The 16,197-nt window shown below is 42.9% G+C and overlaps 2 protein-coding genes across 4 annotated transcripts in view; one reads left to right on the top strand and one right to left on the bottom strand.

Annotated features, from left to right (window-relative positions):
• Nucleotides 1-16,197, bottom strand: part of GATB (glutamyl-tRNA amidotransferase subunit B) — a 110,970-nt gene that overhangs the window by 6,808 nt on the left and 87,965 nt on the right. For both annotated transcript variants that reach the window (XM_020994123.2, XM_020994124.2), the window contains one exon: nucleotides 10,025-10,103. In XM_020994123.2, coding sequence (XP_020849782.1) covers nucleotides 10,025-10,103 — 79 coding nt within the window. The remainder of the gene's footprint in view (nucleotides 1-10,024; nucleotides 10,104-16,197) is intronic.
• The window catches only part of FHIP1A (FHF complex subunit HOOK interacting protein 1A), a 420,438-nt gene that overhangs the window by 386,806 nt on the left and 17,435 nt on the right, over nucleotides 1-16,197 (top strand). The window contains exon 13 of one of the 2 annotated variants that reach the window (XR_013483927.1): nucleotides 7,020-7,200. Coding sequence is in view for 1 of the 2 variants with exons in the window: in XM_020994122.2 (XP_020849781.1) it covers nucleotides 7,020-7,033 (14 nt within the window). In the remaining variant the exon portion in view is untranslated. Of the gene's footprint in view, nucleotides 1-7,019; nucleotides 7,920-16,197 lie in introns of those variants that run through there. The other variant, XM_020994122.2, reaches the window with a different exon arrangement.

Below are 16,197 nucleotides of genomic sequence, written 5' to 3'. Positions count from 1 at the left end.
CTGGATTGACAGGGAGCCTGGATGGGGGTGGGGAGAATGCTGTGTACTCAGGGCCTTGCTGGGCGCCCGCTCACCACAGACCCCAAAGCAGGGGGGCTGGTTCTGAGGCCAGCAGAAACAACAACAAGAACAACAACAACACCACAATAAATCTGGCACCTTGCAAAGTGCTCAGGAAGCATCAGCCTGTTAAAACTGGGTAGAAATACCCAGGACGAAGACGCCCCATGAATACCTGAGAAGGCAAACCTACAAATCCCTCCAAGAGGGGGCAGTGTGCATCACATTCCTTAAAGAAAAGGAATCCTGGGGACTTTCAGGAGCCAAGCTGGTACAGGAAGTAGTAAATTGCTGTAACTCTCCCATATTCACCTCTAAACAACCATAAAATAGCACCCCAAAAACAAATCCTGGAACAGCAGAACCAGCAAAAAGACAGGGTGAAACAATCTTTTAGCCCAAGAAACCTGGAAGATTGGCAAGAAAGTTCTGTCTCACTCAGGTAAAAGGGGGACACATTTCAGGACAGGAAGCATCCCAGCAAGCCAGTGGGAGATCCTGAGCCCCAGGGTGATGGAGCAGGCAAATGCTAACACCAAGACCTCCCATATGCCTCAGCAAAGCCAAGGGAATGGGCATATTTTAGCTCCCACAGTCCTGGGCAAACAGGTACATGCCAGCCCTAGAGGTGCCTAAGCAAACAGGCAGCTGCCAGGGGCCAGACTGCCATGTGCTTCAGTGTAGCCCCAGGGAAACAGCAGTATCCCGCTGCCTCAGCACACACCAGACACCCGCAATAGGAGCACCAACTACCCCCTATCCCGTCCTCTCAGCACAGCACCAGACATGAAGGTCCCTGGTGGGCCTCTGGGCAACACCAGTGCAGCACTGGGTAAACAGCCAAGGCCTTCAGCCCCTGGCACAAGAAGCCTGAGACAGTGCCTCTTGGCCACTCTGGGAGCAGAGCTCAAATTTAAAAGAAAGGGAAAAGGTCAAAAAGACGAGCAAAAAACAAAACAATAAGCTGACCATAGAAAGCTATTATGGTGACAGGGAAGACCAAGACACAAACTCAGAAGAGGACCACACTGTCAAAACACGCATGGCCAAAACCCCAAAGAGAAATGGGAAGTGGTCTCAGGCTCAGAAAGAACTCATGGAAGAGCTCAAAAAGGAGCTTAAAAATCATATGAGAGAAGCAGAAGAAAAACTGGGAAAGGAAATGAGAGCGATGCAAGAGAATTATGAAAAGAGCTAATGGCTTGGAAAAAGAAAACAATTACTTAAAAAGGAGAATTGGCCAAATGGAAAAGGAAGTACAAAAGCTAACTGAGGAAAACAACTCCTCAAAAGTTAGAATTGGGCAAGTGGAAACTAATGACTCTATGAGACATCAAGAATCAATCAAATTCCAAAGAATGGAAAAAAAATATTTATGTAAAATACCTCATTGGAAAAACAACTGACCTGGAAAACAGATCCAGGAGAGACAATGTCAGAATCATTGGACTACCTGAAAGCCATAATCAAGAGGAGGACCCGGAGAGCATCTTTCAAGAAATTATCAAGGAAAACTGTCCTGATATCCTGGAACCAAAATAAGCAATGAAAGAATCTACAGATTACTTCAGGAAAGAGATTCCAAAATAAAAACTTCAAGGAGGCCAAGGAGGAGATACTGTAAGTGGCCAGAAAGAAACAATTCAAATATCGGGGAGCCACAAATAGGATTACACATTGCTTAGCAGCTACAACATTAAAGGACTGGAGGTCATGGAACATGATATTCCAGAAGGCAAAGGAGCTAGGACTACAACCAAAAATTACCTCCCCAACAAAATTAAGCATAGTACTTCAAGGAAAAAAAATGGTTATTCAATGAAATAGAAGGATTTCAAGCTTTCATAATGAGAAGACCAGAATTAAAAAATCTGACATCCAATATCAAGACCCAAGAAAAGCCTAAAAAGGTAAAAAGAGAAAAGAAAACAGAAGAGATTCAATGGAGTTGAATGGTTTACATCCCTATATGAGAAGATGATACTTGCAATTCTTAAAAACTATACCACTAATAGTATGGCTAGAAGGAATATACATAGACAGAGGGTATGGGCATAAGGTGAATCTGAGGGAATGACATACAAAAAATAAGGGATAAGAAAGAGGAGTATACTGGGTGCAGAAGGAAGGGAAAGGCAGAATGAGGTAAATTATCGTACATGAAGAGGCTCAAAAAACCTGTTACAGTGGAGGGAAAGACGGGGGGTGGGTGGGCAATGGGTATCACTTAAACCCTGATCTCATCAGTATTGGCTCAAAGTGGGAATAATATACACAACCAGTTTAATATAGAAATCTACCTTACTGGACAGGAAAGTAGGAGTAGAGAAGATTAAGTAAAGGGTGGGGAGGGAGACTGACAGAAGAGAGAGGGCAGACCAGGGGAGGTGACAGAAGGAAAATGCTGTCAAAGAGGGAAAGGGTGAAAGGAGAGAGAGAGGACAAACAGAAGGGAAAATAGGAGGGAATGAAACACATAGTTAGTAATCGTAATTGTGAATGTGAATGGGATGAACTCTCCCATAAAACAGAAGTGGATAGCAGAGTGGGTCAAAAACCAGTATCCTACAATATACTGCTTACAAGAAACACACCTGAAGGAGAGAGACACACACAAAGTAAAGGTAAGGAGCTGGAGCAGAATCTATTATGCTTCAGCTGAAGGTAAAAAAAAAAAAGAGGGGTAGCAATCCTGATCTTGGACAAAGCAAAAGCAAAAATAGGCCTAATTAAAAGAGATAAGAAAGGAAACTACATCGTGCTAGAAGGTACCACAGACAATGAAGTAATATCAATACTAAACATGTATGCATCAAGTGGCATAACATCCAAATTCTTAAAGAAGTTAAGTGAGTTACCAGTTCGTGACCAAACAAGAGATAGAGAACACTATGAAATGTAAAACGGATAATTTTGACTGGATTAAATTAAAAAGGTTTTGCACAAACAAAAACAATGCAACCAGGATTAGAAGGAAAGCAGAAAGCTTGGAAACAATCTTTACCTCAAGCGTCTCTGACAAAGGCCTCTTTTCTCAAATATATAGAGAACTAAGTCAAATTTATAAGAATACAAGCCATTCTCCAATGATAAATGGTCAAAGGATATGAACAGGAATATTCAGATAAAGAAATCAAAACTATCTAGAGACATATGAAGAAGTGCTCTAAATCACTTCTGATTAGAGAAATGCAAATTAAAACTGCTCTGGGGCACCACCTCACACATATCAATTTGGCTAATGTGACAAAAAAGGAAAATGATAAATTCTGGAGAGGATGTGAGAAACTTAAATACACTGTTGGTGGAGTTGTGAACCAATCCAACCATTCCTGAGAGCAATGTGGAACTATGCCAAAGAGCAATCAAACTGTGCATACCCTTTGAATCAGCAATAACTAGGTCTGCATCCCAAAGAGATCATAAAAAAGGGAAAAGGACCCACATGTGCAAAAATATTTGTAGCAGCCCTTTTCATGGTGGCAAAGTATGGGAAAATGAGAGGATGTCCATCAATTGGGGAATGGCTGAACAAGCTGTGGTATATGAATGTAATGGAATACTACTGTGTAATAAGAAATGATCGACAGGCAGGTTTCAGAAAAACCTGGAAGGACCTGAACTGATGCAAAGCAAAATGAGCAGAACCAGGAAAACACCGTACACAGTATCAGCAACATCGTGTGATAATCAACAATGAATGACTCAGCTCTTCTCAGCAACACAACCATCCAAGACAAATACAAAGGACCCACGAAGGAAATGCTATCCACATCCAGATAAAGAACTAATGGACTCTGAATGCAGATTGAAGCATATTTTTTTCACTTGCTTTATTCTTTTTCGTTGTTTTTTATCCCTTTCGTCTTTCACAACTGTAACTAATATGGAAATATGTTTTACATGATAGCATATGTATAACCTATATCAAATTGCTTACCATTTTAGGAAGAGGGGAAGGGAGGGGAGGGAGAAAAATTCAGAACTCAAAGTCTTGCAAAAATGAATGCTAAAAATTGTCTTGACATGTAATTGGGGGGAAAAAATACTATGTTTAAAAGAAAGAACTCCAGGTACAACATTCACCCCATTAAACCATCAAGCTTCTTGTTAGGGATGATATTTGTCATATACAAATATAGCTTTTCTTTTGTGTCTGGAGCAATAATTTTGTCAGTGTGGAGAGCTGTCAGTGTGGAAACTCTTTCCACCAGTATAGAGAGGCACCTCATCTGTAACTTAAGTGTTAAAAAAGCTGCCTGGGACACTGGTTAAGTAACTTACCCAGGGTTAGTTGGAGGCAGGTTTTTCTGACTGTAAAAGCAGGTCTTTTATCCACTGTGCCAAGTTGCCTTAATTTGCAAAATTAACAAATTAGTTTTACAGTTCAAAATATTGTAGAGGATAATAATAATAATGATAATGATAGCAGCTAACACTTATAATGCACCTACTGTATGCCAGGCACTGTGCTTAGCATTTTACAAATATTATCTCATTTGATTCTCATAGCAACCCTGGGATGTAGGTGCTACTATTATCCCCATAAAATATAGCCAAAGAAACTGAGGCCAACAGAGGTTAGGTGGCTTTAACCTGGATAGAGCACTGGTTCTGGAATCAGAGAAACTAGGTTCAAATACTGCCTTTGTGGCTCTGGGCACTTAACTTCCATGGTCCTCACTCTGCCCAGCTGCAAAATGAAGGGGTTGGCCTAGTTGGCCAGCCCCAGATCTAAACCTACAAAGTGTCTTACAATGTTCACATGCAATCTCCTGACCTAGTAGAAACCAGGAAGTGGCCTGGGCCTCCAGCACCTTCCTTCCTCGCCGATGTTCTCCCTGGCTTTATTAATGCTCACTTTATGTTTCGGCAGGAGAAATCTCAAGCTTCTGCCTATGTTTCACCTCTACCCAGGGAAGTGCCACGAGGCACAATTGCTTGTGGCCAAGCTGGGCAGTTCAGAGTGTGGCACTGGCGCCCAATCAGCGGTAAAGAGTAATGGCCAAAGTGATGGGGTGCTACATGAGTTGGAAAGGTCCTTCTCTTTTCTGCACTGCACACACTGCAGTGCGTGCGCCAGGGCTGACAGATGGGGGCATAAACTCAGATTTCAGTTCCTGGGGGATGACAGTTACATACTCTCTTTTGATTGCTGCCCAACTGTTTCTTCAACAAAAGGTTTTTTGGTTTTTTACGTTTTTTATAAGTATATGATTTGAAGGATAGAGAGAAAACGATAAGAATGACGACAAAAACATTTTAAAGTTCACAAAGCCCTTCTGTGCATGTTAGAGTACAAACTCCTAAAATTACAGGTCTGTTCACATCACATTCTGTCTCAAGAAATTTCCATGGCTCTCTATTGCCTCTAGGATAAAATCCAACAAACTTTTCTGTTGGGCATGTGAAGGCCTTCAGAACATGGCTCCAAATCCTCTTTCCAGACTGATTCCACACTAGCTCCCTTCACAAACTCTACGAGCCACACTAAGCTTTCATGGCTCAGGACAACGTCCACCATACCCTAGAGGTATTTCCCAAATTCCTTGCATTCTATGTACCCTTTCATCACCATCACCCTCTCGACATCCTCATAACTTTGTATTTACTTTAATAAGATTCTGCATGGACTCCTTTGCTTCCGTGTTGTTTCCCACCCCCCAGAACGTAAGCTCTTTGAGGACGGTGGCTGCTTGGTTTCCCTCCTTGTAGTTAATATATGATATATTGCCTAGCACAGGGTCTGGCATATATCAGGTTAATAAATATTTGCAGGATGAATGAAGCTCAATTGCCAATATCAGTCTGATACTTATTAGTCTTCAGAGTCAGAAGGGAGAGAGACATCTGTGCAGTTAAAATGGCTTATTGCATCTCAGACCGGGAAGAGAAGCACGTTAACTGGAAAGAGGGAATATCTTCCCCTCTTTGAGAGGAGCACTGTTTAGGGTGAGCCAAACTGACAGATACCAGTTTGAGTCTCTAAGGGGGGGCCAGTAAGAAGAGGAAGATGCTCACTCATTACTGGCTAAAAATGATCCACACCTCTATGCAGTAAGATACATAAAATTTTACTGCCCAAAAACCCTTTTTAAAAACGTATGCCAAAAGGGATGGTGGTGGGAAGCAGGTTAAGTGTGGGAGCTGGAGACTGAAACATGTTTTCTCTCTCTTGATCCAGGATCCCGATTCAACACCGACTCCCCAGCCACATTTGCCTGAGGTGGGCAGACTCTGGGGACACACACAGTACATTATGTGTATCTACTTCTAGGCATGCACAAGGAGAGGGCACGCATGTGCTCCTATCTCCTTTTAAGCATTAATTTGGCCAGAAGTCTAGAAAATGTTCGTGGCCTAAGAGTTATAGGGCTCTGAAATCATCTGGCTTTTATTAGCAGGTTAATTCTGCCCCTGCTGTCTTGGGAACCTGCTATTTGTAACCTGGCATGGGCTAGATCCAAAGCTGGGTTCTGAAAAGATGGGGACTGTCACATGCTACTCAACAGGCCTGGTCTGGTCATTAGAGAATAAGACTGATAATCATCATGCTTTTGCCCAAGGTCAGTCACTCAGTCGCTGGCCAGGACACGGCTTTATCTCTCTGTCTCTCTATTTCCACTTGAAAAATGGAAATCCTTAGCTGTACCTATCCCTACTTGCCTCCCAGAAAGGCAGCTCACTTCCCTAATATGTTTACATACTTACGCTGCTCCTCAGGCGTGAGGTCCCTAGAGGATGGTGTTATCAAGACAATGGCAGTTATAATTAAGACTAGTAAAAGAGAAGTCAGAGACGTTTTCCTAGGCAAATGGGTATGGAAAACCCAGCTGGCCATGATGGGAGGGGAAGGGAACAGCTGAGCCTGCTTAATAAGGACAAAAGAAGAGGTAAGGGGGACTCAGAAAACTTTCCTGAAAGCATGGCAGGGTCTGCATATACCTCTTTTCCTTAAGCTTTTAGGACTTGAAAGCCACGCTCCCCAGGAAGGAATTACCTAAATAGCCCATCACCCTTGCCGCTTCCAGGCCTCATGGTGATTCAGAGCTGGAAAGGTCCTTAGAGATCACTTTGACTCCTCATCCCAGCAATGGCAACAGAGTCCCAGAAAGGAAGAGATTGTTCAAGTTTAGACAGGTAAGTACCAAGAGCTGGGATTCAAACCTAGATCTCTTGCCCCTAATCTAGAATTCTTCAGCTACTCAATTTAACAACTGTTTCTTAAGTGTCTACGAATGCCAAGTGAGAGGGAAGACAGAGACCTGGGCTTGACTCCCACTGGTGACCCATAGTGGCTGGGTGACCCTGGGTAAGAGCTTGCAACCTGTGCCTCAGAAAAGTCTGCTGTGGAGAAGCTGCTGGGAGAGGAAGCTGCTCACTGGGAGCTCCTCACATCGATGAAATCTCAGGGATGGTGAAAAAAAAGACGGGAGCCAGGGATGAAGATGAAGACACACACACACACACACACACACACACACACACACACACACACACGCCTACATGCAACTATGGAGAGCAAACATATACACAGATAAGGAAAAACAAGATAATTCGGAGGAGGTGAAAGGCTTGAAAAAGGTAGATCAAGAAGTCCTGCAGGCGGTGGTACCTGAACCAGGCCTTAAAGGTAGCTAGGAATAGGGGAAGGTAAAGAAATGCATCACAGGCCCAGGGTTCAGCTTTAGCAAATGCACAGAGGCAGGAGACCACAGGGAGAGTTTGGGCCAGTATGGCTGAAACAGAGTGGTGAAGGGACATAAGGGGAAACGCCTGGAAAGGAAAGTGGGACCCAGGCTGAGAAGGCTTTGGATGTCAGGAGGTAACGAATATAAAATGCTGTGAAAAAATTTAAAGTTCTTTATGTGTCAGTTATTACTATATTTCTTTTCTAGAAGCAATTTGAGAGCCCTCAAAGCTCTCTGAGTAGGAGAGTGAGATGGGAAACCCTTTGTCCTAGGGATATTGATTTGGCAGCTGTGTGGAGGATAGAGCACAGAGGAGAGATAGTGGAAGGAGGGAGGACATTGTGTTAGTCCAGGCAAGAGGAGATGAGAGCCTGAACTGGAGCTCTGGCCATGGGAGTGGAGAGAAGGAGGGGGGCTGTGCAGGTAGAAGGATCAAAATCCAGCAAGTGCCTGGAGAGTGACAGACCGGGGATGGGAGGGAAGGAGGGAGGGAGAGAGGGAGAGAGGGAGAGAGGAGAGAGAGAGAGAGAGAGGGGAAAACAGAGAGAGGGAGAGACAGAGAGGGAGGTGTGGAGGGAGAGGAGAGAGAGGGAGAGAAGGAGGGGGGAGGAAGGGAGGAAAGAGAGAAGGGAAGACAGAGATAGGAAAGGAGGAGGGAGTGGGAAACCAAGAGAGAGGGAGAGAAGGAGGAGGGATGGGGAAAGGGGGGATGGAGGGGGAGGGAGAGACAGAGACAGAGAGACAAAGAAAGAGAAAAGTCAGGGGTCAGTCTGGGGCTTTGATCAGGAGGCTCTGAACCAGCTTCCAAGCCTTCCTGTCCAAGGCACGACTGCTAACTTGCTGACATGGGCATGACCAAGGCTTTCCAGTGCTGCTGCACAATGCCACGGGCTCAGACGGCACCCCGATGTTACAGTGATAGGGAGGTAGACTTCCCGGGGCAGCCCCAGACTCCTGACGCCCTCCCATCGGGGGTTTTTAGTCACTGTGGTTTCGGCACTTTCGTGTAACCTCAGAAATCACTCCCAACTTGTTTAAAAATTGAGGAAGCGGATGCAATCCAACAATGTCTCTATCTGCACATCTGTTGAAACTCAGGCTGTCAGAGTCTTCCATCACTTCTTGTTGCAAGTGTCTCCCCGGGGACTGTTAGATTTTGGGGTGGGGGGGATTTCTTCCTCCTCCTCCTCTAATGCTACAATTCATCTGCTCTTGTGTATATATATATATAGCTTCTGCTGCCCCCCGGGCCATCTAATATCTCTCCCTACTGCTGAGAATGGATATAAACATTTGTTATTCTTCTGACATCCAGGCGGCCAAAATACTTTTCTAAATGTGGCCCGATCCCTGTCGCTCGACAGCATCACTCGGCGGTGGGTACACTCGGCCTTTATTAGCCTGCGTCTCCAACTGCACAATGCAGAGGACGGAGCACGCTCCATGGTTGCTAGTAATTAGTCAAAAGGAGGAAGAAGCCTTTCTAGAGCATCACTTTGCTTTGTAACCTGTTCCAATCACTGGCGCATATAAATGTTAAATGCAAAAAGCTCCATTAAAATAACATTAGGCTTCCGACTGAAACACTGGAAACAGGGGAGTTTGAAGCCAGGAAAGGGGCAGCTGCCTCCATACGGCCTCTGTGGTCTTCATCCCATTCCCAGGGGATCCCAGGGGGATCTCACTGAGGTGGTGGGGGATTCTGAATGCCAGGGAATCTCTGCCCTGCCCAGGAAGGCTACCAGCTCGGCTGCCCCGCATTCTGGCTTTCTCCCTAGTGGTCGGGCCTCACCCTTTATTGCAGGGAGGGCTGACTTTCACAGGGCAGCCACCTGACAAAGACAAATGCCCCTGCAGGAGGAGGCTGGGATGCTGGGGAGGTTATCAAGTGGAGTATCAGACAGGTCAGGGGAGCAGTGAAGTCTGTCACTGGCCTCCCAGGACACTAGTGGTGGCATCTGTACTTCCCTTTAATAGGAACTGCATGCCCTGCTGTGCTTTCTCCTCTTCCATAAACACACATTTGGGGTAAACATTCCTATAATGTCAAGCAATTAAAGTCTTCCCCAATTAACAAAGAGGGGAGCAAATTACCTGTGCATGGAAATGGCTTTTTATCCTTACTAACCAATGAATTTTTCCATCCTTCAGCATAAAAAAGACCCCTTAGAAGCACTTAATACCTCAATTACCAAACCCACTTTATGATGGCGTTTCATAAACATTTACCATGATTTTAGAGTAAATAGTAGCCTGGGTAAGTTCCGACTCACTTGTTTAGCTGCGGGCAGAGAGATGACTTTGCTGTCCAGAAGGTTGAGGAGCTCGGCCAGTGAAGAAGGTGAGAGTGGACTGGGAGGGGTGAGAAAAAAGAGAAAGCAAATGAATTTCCACATTGCCTTTGGGTCTATTACTCCTCACCTTCCCCTCTCCATCCCTCATGCACACACATATCACATCACAACTCTCCATTTTATTGGTTTCAATAACTGTATACCAGGGGTGAAAATAAATAGGCCAACTGTTCTCTCTGCGTTTTTGCAGTTTCAAATGCAAGGTTTAGTGTGTAGAGCTGGCTCTTCTTTATTTCCCAGCCTAACAATGACAGCTGTTTGCCAGAAGTTAGACCATGGATTTCTCTCTCAACAACAAAGCGCTTGATTTAATTAGGAGGAAAAAAAAAAGGAGGGGGGGAGTAGGTGCAAAATTCATGAACCTTTCACAGGAAAGGAAAACAGTCAGCAATTAAGTATTTTCAACTGGAACATCAGTTTGAAAATGACTGAATAATTTAAGGGCTTGAAGATTTTGTTGGTGTGGGTGGTCCCTTTACCAATGTGGCTGACACTCCTCCATGACCGAACAGGCTCTGTGAGCTGCTGAGTCCTGAGAATTCAAACTCATACCCACACCTGCCTATGGACCAAGCTGGGGATAAGCCTCTCTATTCTTAATTGGGCTGCTCAGTGGGCAACAGCCACAGTTATCACTGGGCCCTTTCTGGAATGGCAGGTAGGACCTTCCAGAACCTACATGCCGCTGGCATTGTCTAAGAGGAAGCCCCAGGGAAGGGCTAACAATCTGAATATACTGCAGATGACTTTTTGGAAGCATTTGTGACTGACTAGTCAATAAGCATTAAGTGTGTACCATGTGCTACAATGTGAAGTTTTTCTCATCCTATCCAAACTTACCTTCTCAGGTACTGTGCTATAAATATTGGGGCTACAAAGAAGTTGGACAATATTTCAGGAAAAAAAAGCTAATAATGTCAATATGCTGTATGCTTTTGGACTGTGATGTTGGATTCATTTTTATTATTATTATTATTTCTTAAATTCAATGAGGTTAAGTACTAATATGTTTTTACAGAGCCATTATGGACCTTACCATCTCTGGGATCACAGGCTCTGATCTAGAGCTGGAAGAGACAGACCTTGGAAGTCATCTAGTTCAACTCCCTTATTTTACACATTTGGAAACTGAGGCCTACAGAAGCCAAGTGACTTGCCTAAGGTCACACAGTCACAATAGACCTCAGGAAGTATTTCCTAAAAGGCCAACACTATTTCTTTACTATTTCTGTCAAGGCAAATATTGTCATAATAACACTGACATATCCTCTATCAGTTTCACATTCATCTATCAACCTTGTCATGAGTCCCAAGCTTTTTAGATACTAATTATTTTTACTTTAGTAATGTGATTTCATGTGAGGAATATAATAAGTTATTTAATTTTTTTAAACTTTTATATAAACACTTAAATTTGGTTTTGTTATGAAGTTAATAATTCTGACATAGCAAGTCAAGAGCAACTCAATGTAGTAACAATAATAACTCATTCTTAAGCACTTGAAAGTTTACTGAAAAGCGTCCCTCAGAATAACCCTGCAAAACAGGAGAGGGTTTATTTCTATCCATATTTTAAAGGTAAGGACACTGAAGTTCAAAGTAATGAAACTAACTTCCTTATGGTCACATAGGTGAGAAGTGTCAGGGCCAAAATACGAACTTAAGTAAGTGGACTTCATATAACAAGCTTCATTAGTTCAGACGATTACTGTTTGAATGAGTTAGGAGTAAGAATTACTGAATATTTTTTTTCCTTTTTTTTTTTTTTTAAGGCAGTTGGGGTTAAGTGACTTGCCCAGGGTCACATAGCTAGTAAGTGTTAAGTGTTTGGTCTGAAGCCGAATTTGAACTCAGGTCCTCCTGACTTCAGGGGCGGTGCTCTACCCACTGCACCACTTAGCTGCCCCTAATTACTAAATATTTTTAAAACATGTTTCCTCAGGACCCAAGATGGTGGACCAGACGTAGGGCTTCTTAAACTTCTTCCCCTGGTGACCCCTTCAGCACTTCTTAAACTGTGGGTCATGACCCTACAGAAACACTAAAGGGAGCCAAGTTCCCCCAACATTTCTCTCCAAATAATTTAAAAATAAAGCTTCAATCAAATTCTGGAGCAGCAGAGCCAACAAAAGATTAGGGCGAGGCACTTTTCTAGCTCCAGACAACATAAGAGGTTGGAAGGAAAGGTCTGCAACCCAGGTGGAGGCTGGCCTGAAGCCCAGGTGGTAGCAACGTTGTAGCGAGGGCAGCAGCGGCAGGACTCAGCTGAGCTGGCAAGGGGATCTGGCAGCTGGCCAAAGAGAGATTACAGTGGACCTCTGGGCTAGCACTGGGTGCAGGCGGGCAATTTCACTGCCCTACTCACTTCTGGGTCCTCACAATTTGAGGGTGGAGACGGGCACTTTCAGTCCCAAAGGAGCATTGGTGCTTGTGGTTGCACGGGATCAGGGGCCCTTCCTGGGGAAGGCCCAGACCGTAGATGAGGAGAGCCCTGACCACCCCTCTCTCCAGATCACACCACCTTGGAAGCAGCAAAAACTTCCAAATCCCCAGAACTGGCTTGGAAAGCAGCAGAACAAAAAAGCCTGAAGCTTGGGATAGTATCTCCCTCCCACCAAACCCCTCCCTCCCCTGCCCCAGGAACAGAACCCAGCTTTAACATAAAGTTCAATGTCAAGAAAAAGGCTGGGAAAGTGAGCAAATAACAACAACAAAGGAACCTAACCGTAAAGATCTAGCATGAAAGGTGAAAGGGAAGATCAAGAAGATGACAGGGGCTAGAGCTAGGTGGCACAATGCATACAGCTCTGGCCTTGGAGTCAGGAGGACCTGAGTTCAAATATGGTCTCAGACACACAACAAACGACACTTACTAGGTGTGTGACCCTGGGCAAGTCACTTAGCCCTGACTGCCTAGCAAAAAGAAAAAAAAATAACAACAATGTCAAAATAACTATGAGCAAAGCCTCAAAGAAAAAATGTGAACTGTACATAAACTCAACAAGAATTACTGGAATAGCTAAAAAAAATGATTTTAAAATTCAAAAAAAAGAGTAACTGAGGAAAAAATAGGAAAAGAAATGAGAGTGATGCAAGAAAATTATAAAAAGACAATTACCAGTTTGGTAAAAGAGGCATATAAAAGTACTGAAGAAAATAACACCTTAAAAAACAGAACTGGCCAAATGGTAAAAGAGATACAAAACTTCAATGATGAAAAGAACTCCTTAAAAAAGCAGAATTGACCAAACGAAAAAAGAGATACAAGAGATCACTGAAGAAAATAATTCCTTAAAAATTAGAATTGAGGGGCAGCTAGGTGGCACAGTGGATAGAGCTCTGGTCTTGGAATCAGGAGGACCTGAGTTCAAATCTATCCTCAGACACTTGCTAGCTGTGTGACCCTGGGCAAGTCACTTAACCCCAACTGCCTCACCAAAAAGCAAAAAAAAAAAAATTAGAATTGAGAAGTGGAAGCTAATGACTCCATGAGACATCAAGAAACAATAAAACAAAGTTAAAAGAATGAAAAAATAGAAAATGTGAAGTATCACACTGTGGAAAAACAATGGCCTGGAAATAGATTAAGGAGAGAGAATCTAAGAATTACTGGACTACCTGAAAATCATGACCAGAGAAAGAGCCTAGACATCACATTTTAAGAAAGAGGTAAGCAAGGAAGAGGGTAAGATGGGGTAGGGTAGGCAATGCTTGAACCTTACTCTTAACTGAACTGCTTTAAAGAGGGAGGAATATATGTCTGTGTGTGCACGCATGTGCACATGAATATACATATATGTGTGTTTTGCATGTATGTATGTATTCATCCATATATATGGATACATAATTGGGTATAGAAATCTATCTTACCCAACAGGGAAGTACGAAGGGAAGGGGAAAAAAAGGGGTGTGTATGATAAAAGGGAGGGCAGTCTAAGGGAGGCAGTAGTCAGAAGAGAAACAGATTTTACAGGATAAAAAGAGAAAGATAAACAGAAGAAAATGTTGGAGGGGATGTGGAAAGACAGGGGAACTAATGCACTAGTGGTGGAGTTATGAACTGGTCCCAGACATTCTGGAGCACATACTGGAACTATACTCAAAGGCCTATAAAACTGTGAATACCCTTTAACCAAGCAATACCACTACTTGGTCTGTATGCCACAGTGACCAAAAGGGAAAAGGACCTATTTGCACATAGTTATTAATAATAGCTCTTTTTGTGGTGGCAAAGAATTAGAAATTGAGGAGATGCCCATCTATTAGGGAATGGTTGAACAAGTTAAGGTAAATAATTATGATGGCATACTACTGCGCTTTAAGAAATGATGAGCATGATGGCTTCAGAAAAACCTGACAAGACTTATATGAACTGATGCAAAGTGAAGCAAGCAGGACCAGGAGAACATGGCGCACAGTAATAGTAATACTGTAATGATGATCAACTACGAAAGACTTAACTACTCTGATTAGGGCAATGATCCAACACAATTCCAAAGAACTCATGATGAAAAACACTACCTACCTCTAGAGTCGATGAACTCTGAGTAAAGATGAAAACAGACTTTTTTCACTTTATTTTTCTTGCTTTTTTGTTTTTGTAACATGGCTAATATGGAAATATATTTTGCATTATTTCACATATATGATTGATATCATATTGCTTGCCTTCTCAATGGATGGAGGGAGAGAATTTAGAACTCAAAATTTAAAAAGGAAAGAATGTTAAAAATAAAACAACTTTTAGAAGAAATTTTGTTTCATTACTTTTAGAAAGAGAACCAGCATGGAATGGTAGGTCTGATAGACAGATAGGTAGAGCTTGATCTGGAGTCAGAAGGACTTAGAATGATTGACTGATTAACACTTACTGACTATATAATCATAGGCAGGTCACTTAACCTCTAACTGCTCCAGTCTACTCTCCACCAGAGGAGTTCTCCCTATTGATGATAAAATCACATGTCTCTAGAGGATCCAAAAGTAGGCTAACCAAATGTTGCCCACTCAAAGTTATGTGGGATTTGTTCTAAACAGGTAAGAATTTTTTTTTGGTAACTAGCATATGCATACAAATGAGGGCTTCTAAAATACCTGAAGGTACTTAATTTTATATTCTTAATTTAAACATTCTCCTTGATACCATATTTATAATAATTCACACAGAAAGTTGTTTCTGTAGATGTAACAAGAAATACATGTCAGTTTTTGCCTCTCTCCCAATGATCACAAATTCCAAATTGATGGAGTTGGACTTAATGAAGTTTGACTTACTCCCATCTTCAAGTACTGTGAGATCTTAGTATAGTGGTAAATTCCAGATAGCTGATAAGAAGCAGGCCTCTTGTGTTTAAGCTGTTTTGTTAAAGCAAGCAGTCCCAAGAGGAAGTGAGAGCTGGAGATGTGGATGTTACTCATATGGTATTTGCACGAATCTGTAGCGTGCTGACTAAATCACAGGAGGATGAGAAGTGTGGGCCTGAAAGTTAACAAAATAGACTCTTCGTGATGTGGTCCACTTCCTCCGAAAATACAGAGGCTTTGCTTGAAAAAGCAGGCAACTGGAGGGCTCTATTTTGTGTAAAGATGCAGTCATTATCTGCATTATACCAAATATCAGTCATCAGTCATATATCATCATTATCAGTCATATATCAGTCATTAGACCAAAAATGGTGTGCTTTTCCCCCAGTTTCCCCTTTGTGTCTATTCACTGACACTCTTTTCTCCTTTTGCCTCCTGAATCCTGACTTTTGCCTCAAATATAGAGGGCCAGGGATTGGATGGAGATGCACAAAAATATTAAATTAGGTCAGAGTCAACCTTTTGTCTGAATGTTAGGAAGTTCTGACTTTTCATCTGACATAAACTTCATGAAATTGAGGAAGGCCATTATATGGTCCCTAGGCTAAAACGGAGCTGTTATAACAGGGTATGGCTGATTCAATATCCAGGGAGGTAGGGGCAGAGAGGAGAGGGGAAAAGCCTAAGAAAGATTCAGTTCTACCCCTTTCCAGAAAGGGGTCAACCCTAACCACAGCAACACCCAATGGTGCCGAGTCAAGTCAAATTATCCAGCCAAGGAGCGTTTA

The sequence above is a fragment of the Phascolarctos cinereus genome, unplaced genomic scaffold, assembly GCF_003287225.1.
Source record: "Phascolarctos cinereus isolate Bilbo 61053 unplaced genomic scaffold, phaCin_HiC Scaffold_9;HRSCAF=440, whole genome shotgun sequence".
In the NCBI taxonomy this organism is placed as follows: domain Eukaryota; kingdom Metazoa; phylum Chordata; class Mammalia; order Diprotodontia; family Phascolarctidae; genus Phascolarctos; species Phascolarctos cinereus.
This window is presented reverse-complemented; position numbering and strand designations above follow the sequence as displayed.